Source organism: Chionomys nivalis, chromosome 3 (assembly GCF_950005125.1).
Source record: "Chionomys nivalis chromosome 3, mChiNiv1.1, whole genome shotgun sequence".
In the NCBI taxonomy this organism is placed as follows: Eukaryota; Metazoa; Chordata; class Mammalia; order Rodentia; family Cricetidae; genus Chionomys; species Chionomys nivalis.
Window position 1 is genome coordinate 21,654,720 of NC_080088.1, and position 20,822 is coordinate 21,675,541.

Consider the following 20,822-nt stretch of genomic DNA (forward strand, 5'->3'; position numbering starts at 1 on the left):
TCATTGTAGTTTGTCTCTGTAATCTCAACACTCTGGAGGCTAAGACAGACTTGAGAAGTCAAGGCCAGCCTCTGCCTCAAAACTAAACAAACAAAAATCCCTGAGAAGTAAGTTCCCGAGCTTGATGATGTGTCATCCGTCTATAAGTAACAGAAAATACTAGGTAAATGTAGTCAATATTCAAGTAAATATATATGAATATATACATATGTATGAATATATATGTATGTGTGTAGTAGATCCTATCATTCCTTTCTCACAGCTTCAACCAAACACCAAACTAGACCAGTACATTGACCAGAGTTGCTGGCCTACTTAGGTGCAGAGTCAAGACTCTAGAGACTGCCCTCCTCAGTGTTGTACCTTGTAGTCCTTCTAAAATAAAAAACATAACATTAGAATAGCAGCAAAAGATTTTCAAATAGGAAAAGTTAACTTACATTTTCCAAGTGTCATGAAAGCTTTTGGTTGGCTGAAACAGCGAAAGGCTGGAATTCCAAGGACCTTCATTTGGTTTTGGCTTAGCCACTGACTAAAGTCATCAACCAGACTCTCAGTTGTTCCAAACTTTAGTGCCCTCGCCTGATAAAATGTTAATGAAGGCAAGTAAGACACCAACCACCTTCTGAGGGAAATCCAGGAAAATAGTATCCGCCCCGTATTTCCTCGGAGGAGGGGATGGGGCTGCAGCATGCCCGTAGAAAGCAGAGCTTTGGATAACGCTCTTAGTAGGGGTCAATAGTTCCTGACACGGTGTTCCCAGGAGTTTCTAAGCCGCTATTTTGACCAGTCAAGAGTTCATTAAAAAAAACTGTGACTTTATAGCCCCCAGAGACCTGAGAATTTGTCATCTCTCTAGTGTCCTTTTACAGACTTCTCCCAACGGGAGACTTTTACTGTCTCACCTACACCTCTGGGTTGAGAGAGCTAGCTAGTCAGTCAGTCAGTCAGTGGCCGGCCAGACACAGTTTGAAATTATTGCCTTTGCTCGCTGACTCCCAAAGGACTGATGATCTGACCAAAGAAGGGGCTGTGGACATAGCTATGTCAATAAAGTGTGTGCTGGCTTATCTCAGCACCCAGATGCAGTACAACATACCCAGGAGGCTGAGGCAGGAGGATCTCTGGGACTCACTGGCCAAGCAGCAATTGTGAGCTCCCAGTCCTGTAAAAGACCCTGTCTCAGAAAAGAAAAATATGGATGGCTCCTGAGGAAAAAACACCAAGGTTGACCTCTGACCTCCGTGGACACACATGTGTGTGCACCAACACAGATGTGGACACACACAAGAAAGCGAATGAGGAAAAGACTAAATTAATACGTAAAACGAGGGACCGATTGTAGACCAGTACAAGGAAGAATTTCCTTTTCACTGGTGCCAACACTGAGCAAATTCTCTGAACAAGAGTTCCTTCGGAATGTTTCTACTATGTCCAGACCGTGTGTGGCCACATTTCCTCCCCAGATGGTTCTGTGCATTTATAAACAATAACACATTAAAGAATGACTAACTTGCTCATGGGTAAACAGTTGATAAATCAAAGACCCAGAAATTGAACCCAAGCCTCTCAACCTTTAGCCCCTGGTTTGAGTAAGACTTAACACTAATATTAAGAATAAATAGTCTGTACTTTCTGTCACAGAATAATTAGTTCTTTTGGTGGATTTCTAGAAATCAGAGTTAATTTTATTAAATGCCATTGCAGACTCTGCCAACGGCAGTGAACCCGGACCTTTGATTTTTAATCCACGTCCCAGAAATGGTTTTCCCACAGACCAGTGTTTTACAGGCACACCAGAGGTATGCTCATCATCCCTGTCAGGATTCAAGGAAGCCCAGCTTGGACTGTGTTGGGTTTTGTTGAATTGGTTTTCAGTATTTCTGATTTAGGTCTTAAAGGGTGGCTTTCTTCTCCGTACCTATTCATGTATGCTTGTGTGTTTATGTATGTGTGTTTATGTGTGTGTGTGTGTGTGTGTGTGTACTTCGCATGTGTGCCCATGTTCATGCTCAGTGCTGGTGTATACATGCCAGGACATGCATATGGAGGGGAGAGGAAAATCTCAGTGTGGCTCATCACCCTCCATATTACTTTAGACAGGTCTCTGCTGTTTATCTGCTGTGAGTGCCAGACTACCTGGCCCACAGATTGTTAAGGAGTCATAGTCTCTACCATCTCTCTCTCCGGCAGGGATGATCAGATTATAGACACATCTGCGACATGTCAACTTTTAAGTGGGTTCTGGGATTTGAACTCAGGTCCTCACACTTGCACAGCAAATACTCTTAACGCACAAGCCATTTCTCCAGCCTCACTTTTACACATTCTGGTGGAATCACTTTAGGTTAAGATACTATTTTTATTTAGTCAAACTAAGTGAAAGCCAATATTTGATACTCTCCAAATATATGGGTATAAATGGAATCTAAGTTCTTTAATGAATAAATATTAACTTCAGTGTTTAATATTTAAAAAGGGCATAAAGAGTACTTCCTTGGTTATATTTAATACAGTAAAATCAAAAGGCTTTTATTTTAGAAAAGTTTCCTTATTTTGCTCCATTATAATTATTTTTATAATATATATGATTTCTTTGGTTTTAGAGAACAAGTCTCTTTTATTTTTTTATTTTTTTGGTTTTTCGAGACAGGGTTTCTCTGTGGTTTTGGAGCCTGTCCTGGAACTAGCTCTTGTAGACCAGGCTGGTCTTGAACTCACAGAGATCCGCCTGCCTCTGCCTCCCAAGTGCTGGGATTAAAGGCGTGCGCCACCACCGCCCGGCTAACAAGTCTCTTTTATTGTGAAACTTTATTCCTTGATATATCGTCATCCAAAAAAAATTCACAAATACTATTTCAGTTACAAATGAGTGCTATTCATCTTTTTATATGGGCAACAGTTGGAAAGGGGGAAGTGATGGAAAATTCAGGGTACCAGTATTTTGAAACATATGCTTACTCTTGAAGCGATCTTTGTATGAGTCTTCCTAATATGGCTGACACAACATCAAAAAATGTTCGTTTAAAAAATGCGTATATCTTCTGCTTCTTTGCCAGAAGAGCAAGTGGTCACTCATGTCTGAGTAAAGCAAACAGCTTTCCTTACTTCTGGGGATTTTTATTGTTGTTTGTTTGTGTTGCTATGGACTGAGCCCAAGGCCCTGTAGTGTTCCACAGGCACTCCACCACTGAGCTAAATTTCTAACCCCGGCCTCACTTTTGTATTTGTGTTAGTTTATACTCAGAAGAAACAAGTCTTGAATTTGAAGGCAGATGTTAACAATAACACCATATCGTTTTAACACTGAGGTCTCTCTCAGTTATGATGGCCCCCACCATAGTTAGCAAAACTAAGACTCCCAAAGATGACTTTTTGCACATTCATTCTAAGAGCATGTCTGCCCAGTCCTGGAGACACGAGGATGAAAACATCTAGTTCTTGCCTCTGAGGAATTTACCCTGTATTGAGGAGCCAGGCATGCACAAATAAAAAAACACAGTTTTGCAAGCGAGATGACTGAGAATTTCTCTGAGTGCCATGGCGTCTCAGAGAAAAAGCTACCTCTGGTCGGCAAGGTAGGGAAGGTTCCTGTCTGCGTCTCTCTTTTTAACCGGGACACAGTGTTTGAGAAGAAGGCGATAGTAGTGATAAGATGGACACATGGGAAGAAAATCACAGAGCACGATTCTCTCTCCCATGTCCCAGCACTTCCCTCTGCTCGCTTATTATGTCCTTGTGTACATAAAACAAATTAGCCATTTATATAAATGCTCTAGTTAAGACAAAAACTCAAAACGGCATGTAAATATTAAGAACTCTTGCTGCAGGAATCAGAGCGATTTCAAAGTCGAGCAAACTGAAGAGTGAAGTGTTCACTAGAGGCCTTTGACCACTGCACACACTGTCCTCCTGCTGGAAACTGACAGAAGGGCCTAGCAAAATGATGAGCAATTGCCATGAAGCTCAGGTATTTAGCTCCTTAGCGGTGGCACAATTAATTTTATTGAAGTGTAAAAATAGTAAAAGTTAAGTATTTTTTATCATCTTCATTGTTAAATAAAAAGTCATCCAGGAATATTCTCGGCCCTCTGTGTGAAGTCACAAAAGCCCAACCCGTGTCACTTAGACCACTGCACTTCCTGTTTCTCCAGCGGCTCACCAGAGTATTTCTCTAAATCCCCCTTCCTACGCCTGACCCCACTCAGCCTCTGCTTCCCAGTGGCAGCTGCCATGGTGCGGGCTAGCTGCAAGCCACCCCATGGCAGAGACTTCAAATCCGAAGGCAGCAAAGCTGTCCCAGATTAGCAGTTCCCGGCTGTGGCTACTGAGGTCACTTCAGACACTGAGACGCAAGCACAGACGGGCAAGAGAGGTCAAAGAAAAGTACACAAGGCAGTTTCTTAAATACGTAGGAAGGTGCTCAAAGTAGCCTAACACTGATGTGCCAGGAGCTTCCACTTAGCAGTTGAAGGCCACAGTTACCTGCTAATATTTGAAGGTGTAGGATTTCTCCTAGAACCTGTGCGTAGTGTTCTTGGTCTGTGGCTAACTTTTGGGCTCAGGTTTATAATGTCCCCTTTACCAGTGCTGTCACTATCTATGCCTGTCCTTCCGTAGGTTGTACCACTGATATCTGTTCTCTAGCCTGCTGAAGCTTTCAGTCTAAAGATATTTGGGTTCTGGGCCAGCACTGGCAAGAGCAATGGTACATTATGTTTACCATTTCTGGAAAATTATGGTCGGTTCACAGCAAAGCACCCAGGCAATATGTAAAAAGGAACACATCATTCACGGATAAGTGTTCCCGCTAAGACAGCTTGGATGGTGTGTTTTATGAGGAATTTTTCTTTTTTTCCAAAAGAACTCATCAATGGACCTTCCATTACTTGACAGAAATACATTGTGTTTTTTTTAATCAAAATAATTAATGTCTAGTAACTTATACATTATACAATGATGTTTCTTATTTATTTACTTATTTGTTTATTTATTTGAGATAGTCTCTGTTATGTAATTTTGGCTTTCCTGGAACTTACTGTGTAGACCAGCTGAGCACCGGGATTCAAGGTGTATGCCACCATGCCAGCTGCATTAAATCTTAAATCTGCATCACAACTTTGAAATTAGCCTACAAATCTGTGATTACACCCTGTTCCTTGTATGGCCGTGATTTTGCTAGGTAATTGTTCTTGGTAATAATTCCATTATAAAGCACTTTTGTAGCAATTGTTATTGATAACTAAAATTTCTTCCCAAATATGTGCTGGAAATAATGATGGAAATATTACAGGATGTTCCTATAGAACCACTACTCAACTGAAATTATACATGGTCTGAGATGTTGGAAAATATGGTATTAGATTCAATCCCATATAGATGGGACCTGTAAGCGAGCAGGGTATGTTTAATGATATATGCAAGGTAAACTTATTTTCAAATCATCACATGAGAAAGATGAATTACAGCAAACAGAAACACAAGCATAGATACGCATATTCTTCTGTACATGTGAGCAGACAGAATTCTCAGACACATAGAATTCTACTCTCACTTTGCGGCAGTGTATTTAGCGGAATCATGCTTCATATGAAAACAGTATATAGATCTTGTCTTCAGAATGTAAGTGATATTTGTAAGACAGACTATGTCCTGTGAGTAAAGTCACAGTGTCTGTGAGGTGCACTGGAAAGCGTGGGGGCTCTGATCAAGTGCCAGCTGTCCCACCTGCTCTCCTGGTGATCTTTCTTGCTGGTCTGTGACCTTGAGCTTGCACTGCTGTCTGTGCCGTCATCTGTTTTAAGGACGGAGAAGCTGTAGTTGAGTTCAGTAGAAATGATGCATTAGTCTCAAAAGATGCCCCTGTGTTTACATATCAGAAACAGGCAATGCCGAGAGAAAGGGGCTCATTTTCTATGCTACTCATTATTTTGATAGAAATTGGGAAATAGATTCTGAAAACTAAAAGAAGAGACTTGTTACTTTGAGGAAATGTTAAAGAAAGCCTTAAGAAGCTGCCCTCTATGTTGTTATAGATTTAGACTTTTCAAAAAAAAAGAGAAAAGAAACTGGTGTTACCACAGTAATTTGTCTGTGATTATTTTCTGTTGTTTCAAGTCTTGTGAGGACAGCTCAGGATTTTATGACATCAACCTAGACACATTCGTTTCTGTCATCAGATGATGGTGTCATCTTCCCTGCATTTATCTGGGTCCTCAAAGATCCAGAATGTTTTCTTGCATCTTGTTCACTATATAACCATGATGAAATAAGTGAAAGTTCCAATATGAGTGTAAATTCATATTTAGCTTTTAAATAAACACAGGTTTATTATATTGTGACCTTCAGAAAATAAAATGTGTGGAAATAAGAAATTTGGAGGGGATTGAGAGGACTTCAAAGCCATTTCCTTCTCCCAGGATTCAGTAAGAAGGCCATCGAAGATGTCGTTTAGCCTTCTATACAACTCTGTGACAAATGCTCCTCTGGTTAAAGTGTGCGTTACTGTGTCAACTACAGTTTGACAGATTGTTTGGGATCATGGAGGGTTGTGGAGGTCCTCCTAAGCCTGGTCTGGGCTGAACACTTGAGTTTAGTCAAGCAGCCATGTCTCCTGAAGCTTTTTAAATGGGGAAGTCAAGTGACCGTTTTAAACCTGTGCAAACCCCCAGCAGGCAAGCTCCAGCCATGAACCTGGAAGTTAGAAGCAAGTGTAGCCTTGAGCAAAAAATCTCCCCCCACCCCTGTTTTCAGTAGAGAACATTTTGAGTCAGTGGGTATTTTCTGTCTACCCTAACTCTGTGGTGCATTTCTACAAACTGTGAACCTTCAGGGGAGTTGGGTTAGGGACTCTTAATTTTAATTGCAGAAGGTGAGGGTCTCATTTGAGCAAACTGATTTAAATAAGTTCATGGGAGGATACCTATTAAAACTGTCCAGCCAGCGTGTATTTTTTTGACGAAGATAGCACTGTGAAGGGAGTTACCTTGGCGTTCGGCTTCCCTCAAAGGATGCTCATTTTGATGAGAAATAACTGAGAACTGGATTTTGGGCTTATGCTTTTACCTCCCAGTCGTCATCCCTACTGTGAAGTAGCTGCAAAGAAATGCTTCTTCTACTCTTTTTAACGTTTTGTCCTAGCAACATCCTCAGGTTCAGTTTATAGAGGGGACTCATTGTAGTCATACCCCCCTCCCGTGCCCCGCCCGCCTTAGTGAAGTCTAGGATCCTCATCGCCAATGTTTTCTCCTTTGTTGCTCTGTGGAATTACATGGTGAGTTCTAGTTCTTCTGTAAGTTCTATTTGCTGCTGGCTCGGAACCGCACTCTGCCCTCTGGACAGTGTTGCCTGTTGTGGCATTTCCCTTTCATTGTCAACTCGAAACTTCTTTTCTCGATCAATAAATAGGACTTTAGGATGTTCTTACTACTTTTTCTACTAATACTTAATGAGATACTGTAATTATTTTTCCCCCCTTTGTCTAGAAAGAGCCCTCTAGGGCCCAAAGTGTAACCCACAGTGGATTACTGTCACAGAAGTTACTATTGAGTGGCACAAGGAAGTAATCCTTGAACCCTTCTATATGTTATAGGAATTGGAGCCAAGGATCAAAATATTCTTTAAAGCTTCAATGAAGAAATTCCTTGAAATTTAATACTCAGATAATTATGACTTGACCATGAAGAAAGTGGGAAATTTTTATGCATAAAATTGGAAGTCATTCCTTAGACTTACTTTAAATAGCATGCTATGTGGCATGGTAGGTGCCAAGTCATTAGAGTGTGTGTTTCATGAAGAATTGGTTTGAAAGAAAGATTTGAATCTCAAAGGAACTGACTAATGTTCTTTGTTATTTATCTTCAACCAAAAGTAATCCCATAAACGAGAGCTCAGTTAGCTACATCTTTTGATAGCTAAATACAACCTCAGTGTTTGGTTTTACTGTTTTGAAGTATATAAAATTTCAGCAGTTTCCTTTTCCTTAATAAACAATTTGTAAATGGAGAACATAAAACATTGCTTTGCAAATAATCTAATTCCTTCAAGGAATTAATATTGTGAATACTTGTGATCTCCTCACATGTAAACTAATTTTTTAATTTTATTTATTTATTTATTTATTTATTTATTTATTTATTTATTTATTTATTTATTTATTTATTTATTTATTTATTTGGTTTTTCGAGATAAGGTTTCTCTGTGTAACAGTTCTAGCTGTCCTGGAACTCCCTTTGTAGACCAGGCTGACCTCAAACTCACTGAGATCCATCTGCCTCTGCCTCCAAGTGCTGTGATTAAAGGCATGCACCACCACCTGGCTTTTTTTCAAATTGCTATATCCCTACACACACACACACACACACACACACACACACACTTTGAGCTAAACTTAATCCTTTTCAAGTACTTTGTTAAATACCAATATACATTCTTTTTGAAAATATACTCTTACCGTTCAAACATTAATAAGTTTTTCATTAAAACACTCTGTGTTGAAATATCTGTCTAATCATATGATCAAGATTACATAAATTTTTTCATTGTTTTTATTTTTTTAGAATTCTCTCAGAAATGCTATTCTTTCTACTACATACTAAAAATACCCAATGATTTTTTTTTTTCATGAGAAAGGTCTAGAAGATCTAAAAGGTATTTACAAACAATTTTTAAATTAAAGAGGGCAGGGTTTACTTTACAGTTTTAATATTGAATAACCGATATGAATTGAATTGAATTTCTGTGAGATGAATTCGTGCCCGGAGAACTGTCATGGTCTTCAGACTCAGTTTTGGTTTTCAAGACTTATTTAAAAGTTATTAATTGATAATAAGGATTGTATTACATGAAATTCTTTTTTAAAGTTACAGCTACCAGTGTGTTTGTGTGTATGTGCGTTTGTATGTGCTGCTAAGGATCAAACCCAACACCTTGGACTGTGCATTGTACATTTGATGCAAGAATTTAACATTGAACTGCATCTCCAGCTTAGGAATGTGTTTATAATGGAGCACAATATTGTATTCTGCTTTCATATGTGTATATATATACATTAATATTTATATAAATATATTTCCATTGGAGCCTTTTATGCATTCTTACAAATTTTCTCCTCTTTTTCTTTTTCTCCTCCTCCTCTTCCTCCTCTTCTTCCCCCTCTTCCTTTTCCTCCTCCTCCTCCTCCTCCTCCTCCTCCTCCTCCTCCTCCTCCTCCTCCTCCTCCTCCTTTTCCTCCGTCTTCTTCTTCTTTGTGCTTTCGCCATTTTGCTGCTGTAGGAGCAGTATGAGACTTTTCGATGACTCTGTGTTGAAATAACAGAGCTAAACAACTTCAGAATAGAAAGATTCAGGCTTCTGTAGCTCACACTTGCAAAGGTTTCTGTCTTCTGGTTGGAGGGCACCTCCCATCATGGCGGACAGGTGCAGAATCTGTGCTTGGTAGTCCCTTTTTTCCAACCTGGGTTCCTTGACTATGAGATGGTGTTGCCCACATCCACTATGGCTCTCCCTCATAGTTAATCCTCTCTGGAAATGTTCTCACAGGTACACCCAGGGATGGGCTTTACTAATCTAGGTGTTTCTCAATTGCACCAAGATGACAAGATTAACCACCACAGCAATTCGCTGTGCTTAAAACGACAAAAGGAAAATAATTGATTCCCTTGCAGAGTGAGGCAATCCTGAAATGTCTTCACCATTAAAAGCCAGCCGCAGAGCCATTGTGCAATCCACTCTGCGGCATCATCTTTCCGAATGCAAAAAAGCTGCAAGTCCTACTTTTGTACCCATATTTAAAAGTTTTTATTAAGCACAGGTCATAATTTAATATTTTTTATCTTCTGTCCAGAACGTATTACTTTGAGAACTTTTAACGTTTAATTATACTGCATAAAAGTCAGAAACCATTCTTATAATTGATAAATATTTTTCATTTTTAGAGAACTGTAACTGCAGTAACCAGCTGAATAAATGGTCTCATTTTTCACATCATCTCTTTCCTTCCAACTTCTTTTTGTCATGCATCTGCCTTTGGTATTTTCCCACTTGATGAAGTGTCTCACATGCATTTGGGCTGCTCAACATCTTGGAAGTCTGAAAGATGGCGGGCAGGGAGGTCCCGGCTTCAAGACAGCAAGATGAATTTCTTGTCCTCTTTAGAACTGCATTGTCTGCTCATTTTACCCTTGAGTTTGAGAATAACCACCTGATATGAAGCTATCGGAACTTATTAGTCAAGGAGTGGTGTATACAAGTCATTGTCGTTCGTGGACAGGGGTTAGGCATCTCCAATTCATCCAATGGGAACCCTTCCTTCATCAACTTTCTTTGATATTTTGGGCAAAAAGTGAAAGCTATTTTTAAAGAATCTTTTTTGCTTTAAATTTGTAAGAAATTTACAATCTTACAATACTTTCTGAATCACTTTTTAAATGTCTCTGTATTTATTGGGGATATAAAAGGAAATCGAAGGGGTAGGGAGGCAAGGACTTTATTCTGAGACTAGTCTAGAAATGTGGGCACAGGCTCAGCTTACCCAGTGTTAGTGTTCCCTATCACAGACCCTGTTTTTATATCCTTCCACAGTCCTAAAGCAGATTGTCGTGCAGATTGGGATTGGAGAGCTTGAGCCATGAAAGGAGCAGAGGGAATCCTCGGGATGCCTTTTCTCACTATTCTCCTGTGCAGTCCAGATGAGGTTACAGCGTGCAGTTTCCAAGTGGTGACCTCAATCTTTTAGGTTCTCATTTATCCGTACTTCAGAAGGCAAGAACGTGTATCCAGGCATGTGTTTTTATGGCTATTTTCCTTTCTAGGATTAATATATAAAGTTTCGTATCTAGTGTGTTATGTGTGCTAGTTACAATTAGCATAGTGGGCCTTGTACTGCAGGAGTTTTTATATGTCATTTTGTTGTTCCTGAGGTTAAGCTATACATTCAGTGTGCTTTCTGATTTAGGAAATGATTATTATTAGCCTGTCGTCTAGTTCTTCTGGTAAGGGAGGAAATAAACAATGAGACAGGTAAGTGAATATTCTGCACAACATTGGGGCGTGTTTGCAAACTCTCCTATGAATAATTGCATAGATGCTCACAAACCCTTATCTCATCCTTTGGTTGCTATGGAGTATGTTTAAGGCTCCTTACCTACAAATCACCTATCAAATGGATGTGGCTGTCATGTGTATGTGTGCTTAGTATCCATGTATAATTTCTATGCATAAACTCATGCTATATTCTGTTCCTTGTAGGTAATAAGCATGATTCAGTTCTGTACCTCCTAAACTGTTTCTGTTTATTTATTTTTAGATACTGACACATACATTTGGTGAGCAACAAACGATGAAGAAATACCAACAGTATAGTCCCTGAGAAGGGCTACCTGCGTGCCACTACATACCTCTGTGTAAGGAGGGAGTTCCAGCTGCTCCTTGCCTAGCTGCTGATCAGTGCCTGCATTGGAGTCTGCATTGGAGTCTGCCTGCCTGCCTCTTACCTATCACTGCCAGACGACATCCCGGTCAGAATGTAACAGCACATCCCTCCCTGACCGCTAGTGAAGGTGACCGACTGACATTGACTTCCTGAAGTTGGGTCTTACCGGTGAAAGGAAGCATCTTCAAAGTGACTAGAAGCCACGCCCCTGTGAACACTTGTATTGAACATGACTCATGGAGAAGAGCTTGGCTCTGATGTGCATCAGGATTCTATTGTTTTAACTTACCTAGAAGGATTACTAATGCATCAGGCAGCCGGGGGATCAGGTACTGCCCTTGACAAAAAGTCTGCCGGCCACAACGAAGAAGACCAGAACTTTAACCTTTCTGGCAGTGCCTTCCCCACCTGTCAAAGCAATGGTCCCACGCTCAATACACACACATACCAGGGATCCGGTATGCTGCATCTCAAAAAAGCCAGACTGCTGCAATCTTCCGAGGACTGGAACGCGGCAAAGCGGAAGAGGCTGTCTGATTCCATCGTGAATTTAAACGTGAAGAAGGAAGCTTTGCTGGCTGGCATGGTGGAGAATGTGCCCAAAGGCAAGCAGGATAGCACGCTACTGGCCTCTTTGCTGCAGTCATTCAGCTCGAGGCTCCAGACTGTTGCTCTGTCACAGCAAATTAGACAGAGCCTCAAAGAGCAAGGATATGCCCTCAGTCACGATTCCTTAAAAGTGGAAAAGGATTTAAGGTGCTACGGCGTGGCCTCGAGTCACTTAAAAACGCTGCTGAAGAAAAGTAAAACCAAGGATCAAAAGTCAAGTCCCACCCTCCCTGATGTAACTAAAAACCTCATCAGAGACAGCTTTGTGGAGTCTCCTCATCATGTTGGACAAAGTGGGGCAAAGGTCATGAGTGAACCCTTGTCATGTGCGGCAAGATTACAGGCTGTTGCCAGCATGGTGGAAAAAAGGGCTAGTCCTGCCACCTCCCCCAAGCCTAGTGTTGCCTGCAGCCAGTTAGCGCTGCTCCTTTCGAGCGAAGCTCACCTGCAGCAGTACTCGCGGGAGCATGCTCTAAAAACCCAGAATGCACACCAGGCAGCAAGCGAAAGGCTCGCTGCCATGGCCAGATTGCAAGAAAATGGTCAGAAGGAGATCAGCAGTTTCCAGCTCCCCAAAGGGGTGTCTGGCCATCTCAATGGACAGGCCAGAACCTCGTCATCAAGCAAACCGGTGGCTAGCAAGAATAATGCAGCATCGTTTCAGAATCCAATGGGCATTGTTCCGTCTTCCCCCAAAAGCACGGGCTATAAAACCCCGCTGGAAAAGAACAACATAAAGCAAGCCGCTAATAACAGTTTGCTCTTACACCTGCTCAAGAGCCAGACCATACCCACGCCAATGAACGGGCACAGCCAGAGCGAGAGAGGCAGTCGTTTCGAGGAGAGTAGCACACCCACTACGATTGACGAGTACTCTGATAACAACCCTAGCTTCACTGACGACAGCAGCGGAGACGAAAGCTCCTACTCCAACTGCGTTCCCATAGACTTGTCCTGCAAACACCGCATCGAAAAGCCAGATGCCGACAGACCCGTGTCTCTTGAGAACCTCACACAGTCCTTGCTAAACACCTGGGATCCCAAGGTCCCTGGTGTGGATATCAAAGAAGATCAAGATACCTCAAAAAATTCCAAGCTGAATTCACACCAGAAGGTCACTCTTCTTCAGCTGCTACTTGGCCATAAAAGTGAAGAAAATGTTGAAAGGAATGCTAGCCCTCAGGAAGTCCACTGTGATGTGACTAAGTTCAATCCGCAGAATTACACAAGGACTTCTGTCATTGAAAGCCCCGGTCCAAACAGGACTACCCCGGTGAGTACCCCACCACTGCACACGTCCGCCAAAGCGGAGTCTCCCATCAATCTTTCGCAGCCCTCGCTGGTCATAAAGTGGAATTCCCCGCCATATGCCTGCAGTACCCCCACTTCAAAACTAACAAATCCTGTGGCTGGCCACTTGATGGACCTCACCAAAAGCAAAGAATCGCCCGCGGAGAAACCAGCCCCAAGTGAGAGTGCACAAAATTCGACCACGTTTAGTGCCAGTAAACTGTTACAAAATTTGGCCCAGTCTTCCATGCCCGCGGAAGAGCTCAGACCCAGCAAACAGCTGCTAAGTGGAAACACAGAGAAACCTCTCAGTGTGATTGATAGGTTAAATAGCCCTCTGCTCTCAAATAAAACAAATGCAATTGAAGAAAACAAAACCTTCAGCAGTCAGCCAGTGGGACCTGATCCGGCACTTCCTGGTTGTGAGATAGAAAATCTGCTGGAAAGACGCACGGTCCTCCAGTTGCTCCTGGGAAATTCCAGCAAAGGGAAGAACGAAAGGAAAGAGAAAGTTCCTTTGCGAGACGAGGCTACTCAGGAGCATCCGGAGAGATCTGGGAGTGAACAAATACTGATGGTGAAAATCAAATCCGAGCCTAGGGATGACTTCCAGCTCCACGATGCAAGTGTGCATTTAAATCACAACGCTAAGAGCGCCGCGTTCCTAGGCGCCACTCCCACCATGCGGAGGAGTACAGCTGCCTTACCCGTCTCCGAGGACTTGAAATCGGAGCCCGCCTCACCTCAGGATTTTTCTTTCTCCAAGAATGGTCTGTTAAGTCGGTTGCTGAGACAGAATCAAGAGAGTTACCCAGCAGAAGATCAGGACCGGAGTCACAGAAATAGTGAGCTGACACCCCTGGAATCGAAGAACTTTTGTATGGTCCCCAAGAAAAGGAAGCTTTATACGGAGCCACTAGAAAATCCGTTTAAAAAAATGAAAAATAGTGCAGTAGAAACCGCCAGTAATCACCACGCCCCGGAAGTGCTCTATGGGTCCTTGCTTAATCAGGAAGAGCTGAAAGTTAGCCGAAATGATCTTGAGTATAAGTACCCTGCTGGTCACAGTTCAGCCAGTGAGAGTGAACACAGGAGTTGGGCCAGAGAGAGCAAAAGCTTCAATGTTCTGAAACAGCTGCTTCTCTCAGAGAACTGTGTGCGCGATTTGTCCCCGCACAGGAGTAACTCGGTCGTCGACAATAAAAAGAAAGGACACAAAAACAGTGTGCCCGGTAGCAAACCGGAATTCGGCATTTCTTCTTTAAACGGACTGATGTATAGTTCCCCTCAGCCCAGCAGTTGCGTGGATAATAGGACATTTTCATACCCGGGAGTGGTAAAAACTCCGCTGAGCCCTCCTTTTCCAGAGCACTTGGGCTGTGTGGGGTCCAGACCAGAACCTGGGCTTTTGAATGGGTGTTCAATGCCCATGCCCAACGAGAAGGGACCCATTAAGTGGGTCATCACAGATATGGATAAGAATGAGTACGAGAAAGACTCCCCAAGACTGACCAAAACCAACCCCATCCTCTATTACATGCTCCAGAAAGGAGGAAATTCTGTTACCACTCGGGAAACACAGGACAAAGAACTCTGGAGGGGGCCTTCCTCTGCTGAGAGTGTCTCACAGGTTACAGTCAAAGAAGAGCTGCTTCCTGCAGCGGCAACTGAAGGCTCCTTCTTCAATCTAAGAAGCCCTTACAATAGCCATATGGGAAATAATGCTTCCCGCCCACACAGTACAAATGGAGAAGTTTATGGACTTCTGGGAAGCGTGCTCTCAATAAAAAAAGAATCAGAATAACGTGTACCTGCCATATCACTTTGGATCTTTTGAAAATTAATCAGTATGAACTTGAGATCTGTATAAATAAGAGCATGATTTGAGAAAAGCATGGTATAATTGAAACTTCTTCATTTTGAGAGTATTGGTTACTGGTGATGTTTAAATATGCATACTAATTTTTGCTTAACATTAGATGTCCTGAGGAAGCTATTGAACTAGAGGTTGGTTGTTTACTGCATCTGTATGTGTCAGGTAACAACTCTGAGTAGCCTATGAATGGAACTCTTTTATAACCATAAATCTGAGGCATACGTTAGAATGCAAAACTCCATCAACAGTGGATTGATGCAGTTTGCTTGCTCTCTTTATTAGGGTACTTCATTTCGCATCTCCGAAGTCAGCCTACAATAGCGTGTTTTTAAAGTCCAAATTGTTAACTATTTGAAAGATAATCAAATGAAGAGAAACACAGAAGCCTTGTGCTGAGTCACGTCTCCTCAGTCCAAAAGTAAGGAAAAGGAATGCTTACATTTTTCACTTTTGCTAAACAAAAATTCTTTTTAACTCTTGGAACAAGTTTTGAGATTCCCATTGTCTGCCCCACCCCAGACCTTTTCAATATGTATTTCTTTAAACCTTGTACTATTTAGTAAAAATTGATTACAATTGAGGGGAGTTTAATGGATCCTTAACAATAAAAGGCAGATTTCCATTTTTTTATATTTTGACTACTAAATTAATACCTCCTCCTTTTGCAAATTTCAGGAAGGCAATGTTCATCCTCAGGCAGTTGCCTGAATAATTGACTACTTAGAAATAGTTTTTAACAAAAGCAAAACAAATTTTCTTCGGACGGTTTTCACCATCTCTTGTGAGAGTTATTCCTCACCATTCCTGTGGTACCTGGAAATCTTAGGACCAGGATTTCTTAATCCTGGGCACAGAAACTGCATTAGGACCATCTGGAGCAGATTGCTAGGCAGCATCTCAGGTCTACAGAGCAGGGTCTCTGCTGGACCGGGAGGCTCCAGCCTGCATCTTTACATGTTCTGTATGTGTTTAAAAACCACGGCTTACAACTTTGCCGGAACATGGGACGTTAAAGAAACTATTTGATGCCTATATTTTCCCCCAATACAGTCACACATCAACTCAAAATTTGCAATATTGTAGTTCCTATATTACCGTTGTATCTTTGGAAATCAGGTTCAGAATACACTTTTTATGACAAAAAAATCAGGTAGAGGGGACAATTTTCCTATCTGGGCCAACATCTCAGGAAAAATCTGTGATTATTTATTTGTTCTAATTAGTAACATCGACTTAATTAGCCTTAGGGATGGAATAACAGGGCCACTTAGCAAACTCAGGTGATCCCAGAATGGTTGGGAAACTTCTCCTGAATACATCCTTCCCTTCTCTTCAGACCGTCTTCTGCAGAACAGTGCTTATGAAGATAGCAGTGTAAACCCAAGAAACATATTAAACTCAGATTTTCTGGAAACAAATCACAGACAGGGCACCTTTCCATGACAGAACCTACATGGTCACTTCACGGCACCAACTCATTCTAGATGTATTGAAAGTAAACACTGGTACTGTCTTGGAAGATCTTACTGTGTAATTGAGCCACATGGAATTTCGACCCTAAAACAGGTTGGGTTTTGAGTTCAATTTTACAGCCCACAGTTCACCCACCAGACAATATTTTCCTTTCGGTCTTGAACCAGGTTAGCAACTGACTTAATCAAAAAATTATTGTGTTCTCTATAATTAAGTAGGAGGAAGTTTATTTGAAGTTGTTGTATGTACTTGAAGCTGTTTCTAAGATATTTTATATCGCAAATGGACATTATTTCTTAATGATCTAAAATTCTAAATGCTTTTTTTTTTTTCTCAAGATGATTTGTAAATAGTTGATGGATATGTTCTGTGGTAACCGGAGTGTATATTATGCTTCACAGAGGGAGAGGAAGGCCTGTGCTTATTCTGCTATGAGAAATTCCACTGGCCAGTGAAGATACTTTACTCCATGTCCATACTGTGACAATCTCATTGTCTACACTATATAAATAAGCTTTACACTAAGTCATTTTTCTCAGTTATTGTGAAAGGGTTGGGGCCTTAGAAATCTGTTGTAGGATGCTGGTGTTCATCCACAATTGGAGGCATTGGGCTTCTTACAGTGACGCAGCACTTAGGACAGGGAACCGTCCAGAGCCACCGTTGCTTTGTTTTGTTTGTTTTTGTGGGAATGGGAATATGTAAAACAGAAATAAATATGACTATAAAGAACGCTGTTCTGACTTACTAGAGAATACCCACACAGTGAGTTTAGAGTAATCTTAATGAAGAGGAAGGGCATACATCCTCCAATTTCCTTTGTTTATGCATATGTAGATTCAGATATGCACACATCCACATTTTCAAGGACTATTTTCGATATCTAGGCAATTTCTTCCTAATAAAGTCATTTGTGACAGGGGACTGCAGCTCTCATTGACATCAGTAAGGTAGCACTACCTGTTTATTCTCTGAACATCTTACAGAGGGATAAACTGGTGAGAATATATATTTTCTATATATATATATAAAATGTATATATATATTGACTTGTTAAATGAAGATGTTAAAATTGGTTTTTAAAAGTAATGTAAATAGTGATTTCCTTAATGAAAAAAATACATATTTTGTATTGTTCTAATGCAACAGAAAAACCTTTTAATTTCTTTGGTTCCTGTATATTCCATGTATAAGTGTAAATATAATCAGACAGGTTTAAAAAAATTGTGCATGTATGTATACAGTTGCAAGTCTGGACAAATGTATAAAATAAACTTTTATTTAAGTTGTGATTACCTGCTGCATGAAAAGTGCATGGGGAACCCTGTGCATCTGTGCATTTGGCAAAAAAATGTCTTACCAAGTCAGATCAGATGTTCATCCCAATATGACAGTATTCCATTTCTGGACATGACTTCTGTGGCTTAAACTTTGTGAGAGAATGTGCTTTCAATCCAAGGGTCTTAATTTAAAAAAATAAAATCAGCCACTTTCAACATAAGCATTCACAGAACTTCACCAATCTTAAAATCCCATTGGAAACATTACAGCCAGTGTTCCTACAGGCATAGTACCATTCATGGTTTGAATTCTGGGGTTTGCAACCAGTTTTGATGCAATCCGCTCAGTAATATAATTTGCCATTTTTATTAGAAATTTAATTTCTTCATATGGTATCATGAATTGTACATACTGCAGTGTGAATTTTTTGTTTTGTTTTTTTTAAATCTTTTAGTGTTTACTTCCTGCAGTGAATTTGAATAAATGAGAAAATGCATTGTCTCTAACTTGAAACGACTTATTTTTGAGTGTTCTCTCTGGTTTTTAGTTTTACATTACTGTCCAAGTCCCAGATCATTTAAAAAGAAAAAATAAATAAAAGCAATAGATCATGTATTTTGTCTGTCTCAGAAAAATGAAGGGGAAAAATAAGCAACAGACCAGCCAGTTAGTATATTTAGAAACATGTAATTAAAGCATAGCTCAAAATGACAGTTGGCCTGTGGTCTGTCTTCCATTTCTCACTGTGTAACTCAATGACCACTACATTTTTTTTTTAGACTGGAGTTTGTACAATGTTCCAAAATAAAGCTAATTAGATACATATACTTTGTCTTAAGATTTTTATCAGGGGTTTTTATTTTAGTTTTTCTGGGTCTTGTTTGTTTTTAATGCAAGAAAATGTTTGGATTACTTTCCAAATAAATCTGTATATAGGAAAAGAGTTAAATGTGGTCATCTATCAGGGATGGAGACATTTGCTTCATGTCTGTTGGCAGAAGTGAAGACTGAGCCTGAGTCTTCCATCTGGGCAAGTGTTCTACCACCGAACTAGATTCACAACGTTATTTTTACTTTTTATTTTGAGACAAGGTCTCACAAAGTTGCCTAGGGTATCCTTGAACTCCCTTTTTTGTCCATACAAACTTTGACCTTGATTTCTTCTTGCTTAGGCCTCCTAAGGAGTTAAAATTTATAGTTCTGCGCCATCAGACCCAGCTAAGACCCTCTTATTTAGGGAGAAAAACAGTGAAATAAGCCTCCTTTCTCTTCAGTTTCTACTTAGGTATGAGTTGTGGGTAATTGAGGAGGGAGGCATTGGCTGAATAGCAAGTCCCATTTCCTGGGACCAAAATTGTCTTATAGGCGCAACTGGTTTCTCAATAGGTTTGTAGACATTTCAGCTTAATGACAGAGCATTGAGTTTACAGACCTTTAGCACACACAAATCCCCAGCCCAACTTCATTCTCCATCACTGCACAAAAACTCATAATGAAACAGCTCAGGTCTTAAAGACACACCTTGCTGTTGCATGCTCTCTGTGTATTGGCAGAGTCTGTCTTATTTGTACACATAGATGTTGACTTCAAATGAAGGATGGAGAGCCGTGTTCTTTTTTACAAGGTGAGAAAGCCTAAGTGCATTGCCTGAGATGGATTTTTTAAAGATCCACCAGTTAATAAGTTCTTTTGAACTTTAATATGAAGAGTCTTCAAAACCAAATTGAGTTAGAATTTCCTATGCTCTACAAGGTTCTAGTTTGTGCTTTTTGGTGTGGTAATATCAAGAACAACAAATGGAAATTTCATTGCCTGCCACTGGGGTCACTAAACTGACCTGTTTGGGTACAGAAAATAGATTTTAAATGTTAAATTGGTAAATGTACTGTACCCTTTTGGTTTTTATTCCACAGAATTTGTAGGCAAGCTGATTCTGTGCTATCTCTTAAGGGCTGATACTTTGTTGGCAGCATGTAGTATTGAGTTAATACTCAAATTTCGTACATTGTTAATGCAATACTATCAAAGTTTTCAAGATGTCTTCTGGAGTAAGGTAAGCATGCCTGTTCTCAAGAGTCAGTTAATGTATTCCTGAGTTAGCAAGACAATTGGAAATAACCTTAAAATCCCCTAAGTTCTGCCACACCTGATCCTTCTATGAGCTAATACAAGTAAATGTATTAGAATTTTTGTGACTTTTTTTTTTAATGACATGGAGACCCAGAGGAGCTGCTGTTTGCCTCTGGGCTTCACCAAACATAGTGGACATGATAACCCATTGAGAAAACTGCAGTCCTTTTCCACTAATCTCTCGCTTTTATGGATAAACTTGCACAGGAGGAAGTGTATTATTGGTGTAGGAGTTCCTTCTGTTTATGTGTTGCTTTCATTAGTTAATAAAGAAACTGCTTGGCCTGATAGGACAGAACTTAGGTAGGTGGAGAAGACAGAACTGAATTCTGGAAGAAAGAAAGCAGAGAGAGAACCGCCATGGAGCTGCCAGAGTCAGACATGCTGAATCTTTCCCGGTAAGCTACGACCTCGTGGTGATATACAGATGATAAGAAATGGCTTAAATCAAGATGTAAGAGTTAGGCTAGAGCGAATGGGCCAAGCAGTAATTTAATTAATACAATTTCTGTGTGGTTATTTCATGTATAAGCTAACCGGGTGGCTGGGACAAACAAAGGGCCCCCTCTCCCCTCAACATATTACAGATATGGATCCCGTCTTTGGAAAGCTGTGTGAACAGCTCTGTAGAGAAGAGGGCTCCTATGGGCTTGTTGCCTGAGGCTGTTTACTTCAAAGACAACAGCAGGATGTTTTTCGTGTAATCAGAAAACTACTCTCTTACCTGGAGTC

General features: G+C 40.7%; 1 protein-coding gene across 2 annotated transcripts in view; it reads left to right on the forward strand.

Moving 5' to 3' along the window:
* The window catches only part of Nrip1 (nuclear receptor interacting protein 1), an 83,852-nt gene extending 65,880 nt beyond the window's left edge, over positions 1 to 17,972 (forward strand). For both annotated transcript variants that reach the window (XM_057764619.1, XM_057764618.1), the window contains one exon: positions 11,306 to 17,972. In XM_057764619.1, the coding sequence (XP_057620602.1) occupies positions 11,661 to 15,134 (3,474 nt within the window). In that variant the 5' untranslated portion in view covers positions 11,306 to 11,660 and the 3' untranslated portion in view covers positions 15,135 to 17,972. The remainder of the gene's footprint in view (positions 1 to 11,305) is intronic.
* Positions 17,973 to 20,822: the final 2,850 nt, after the last annotated feature.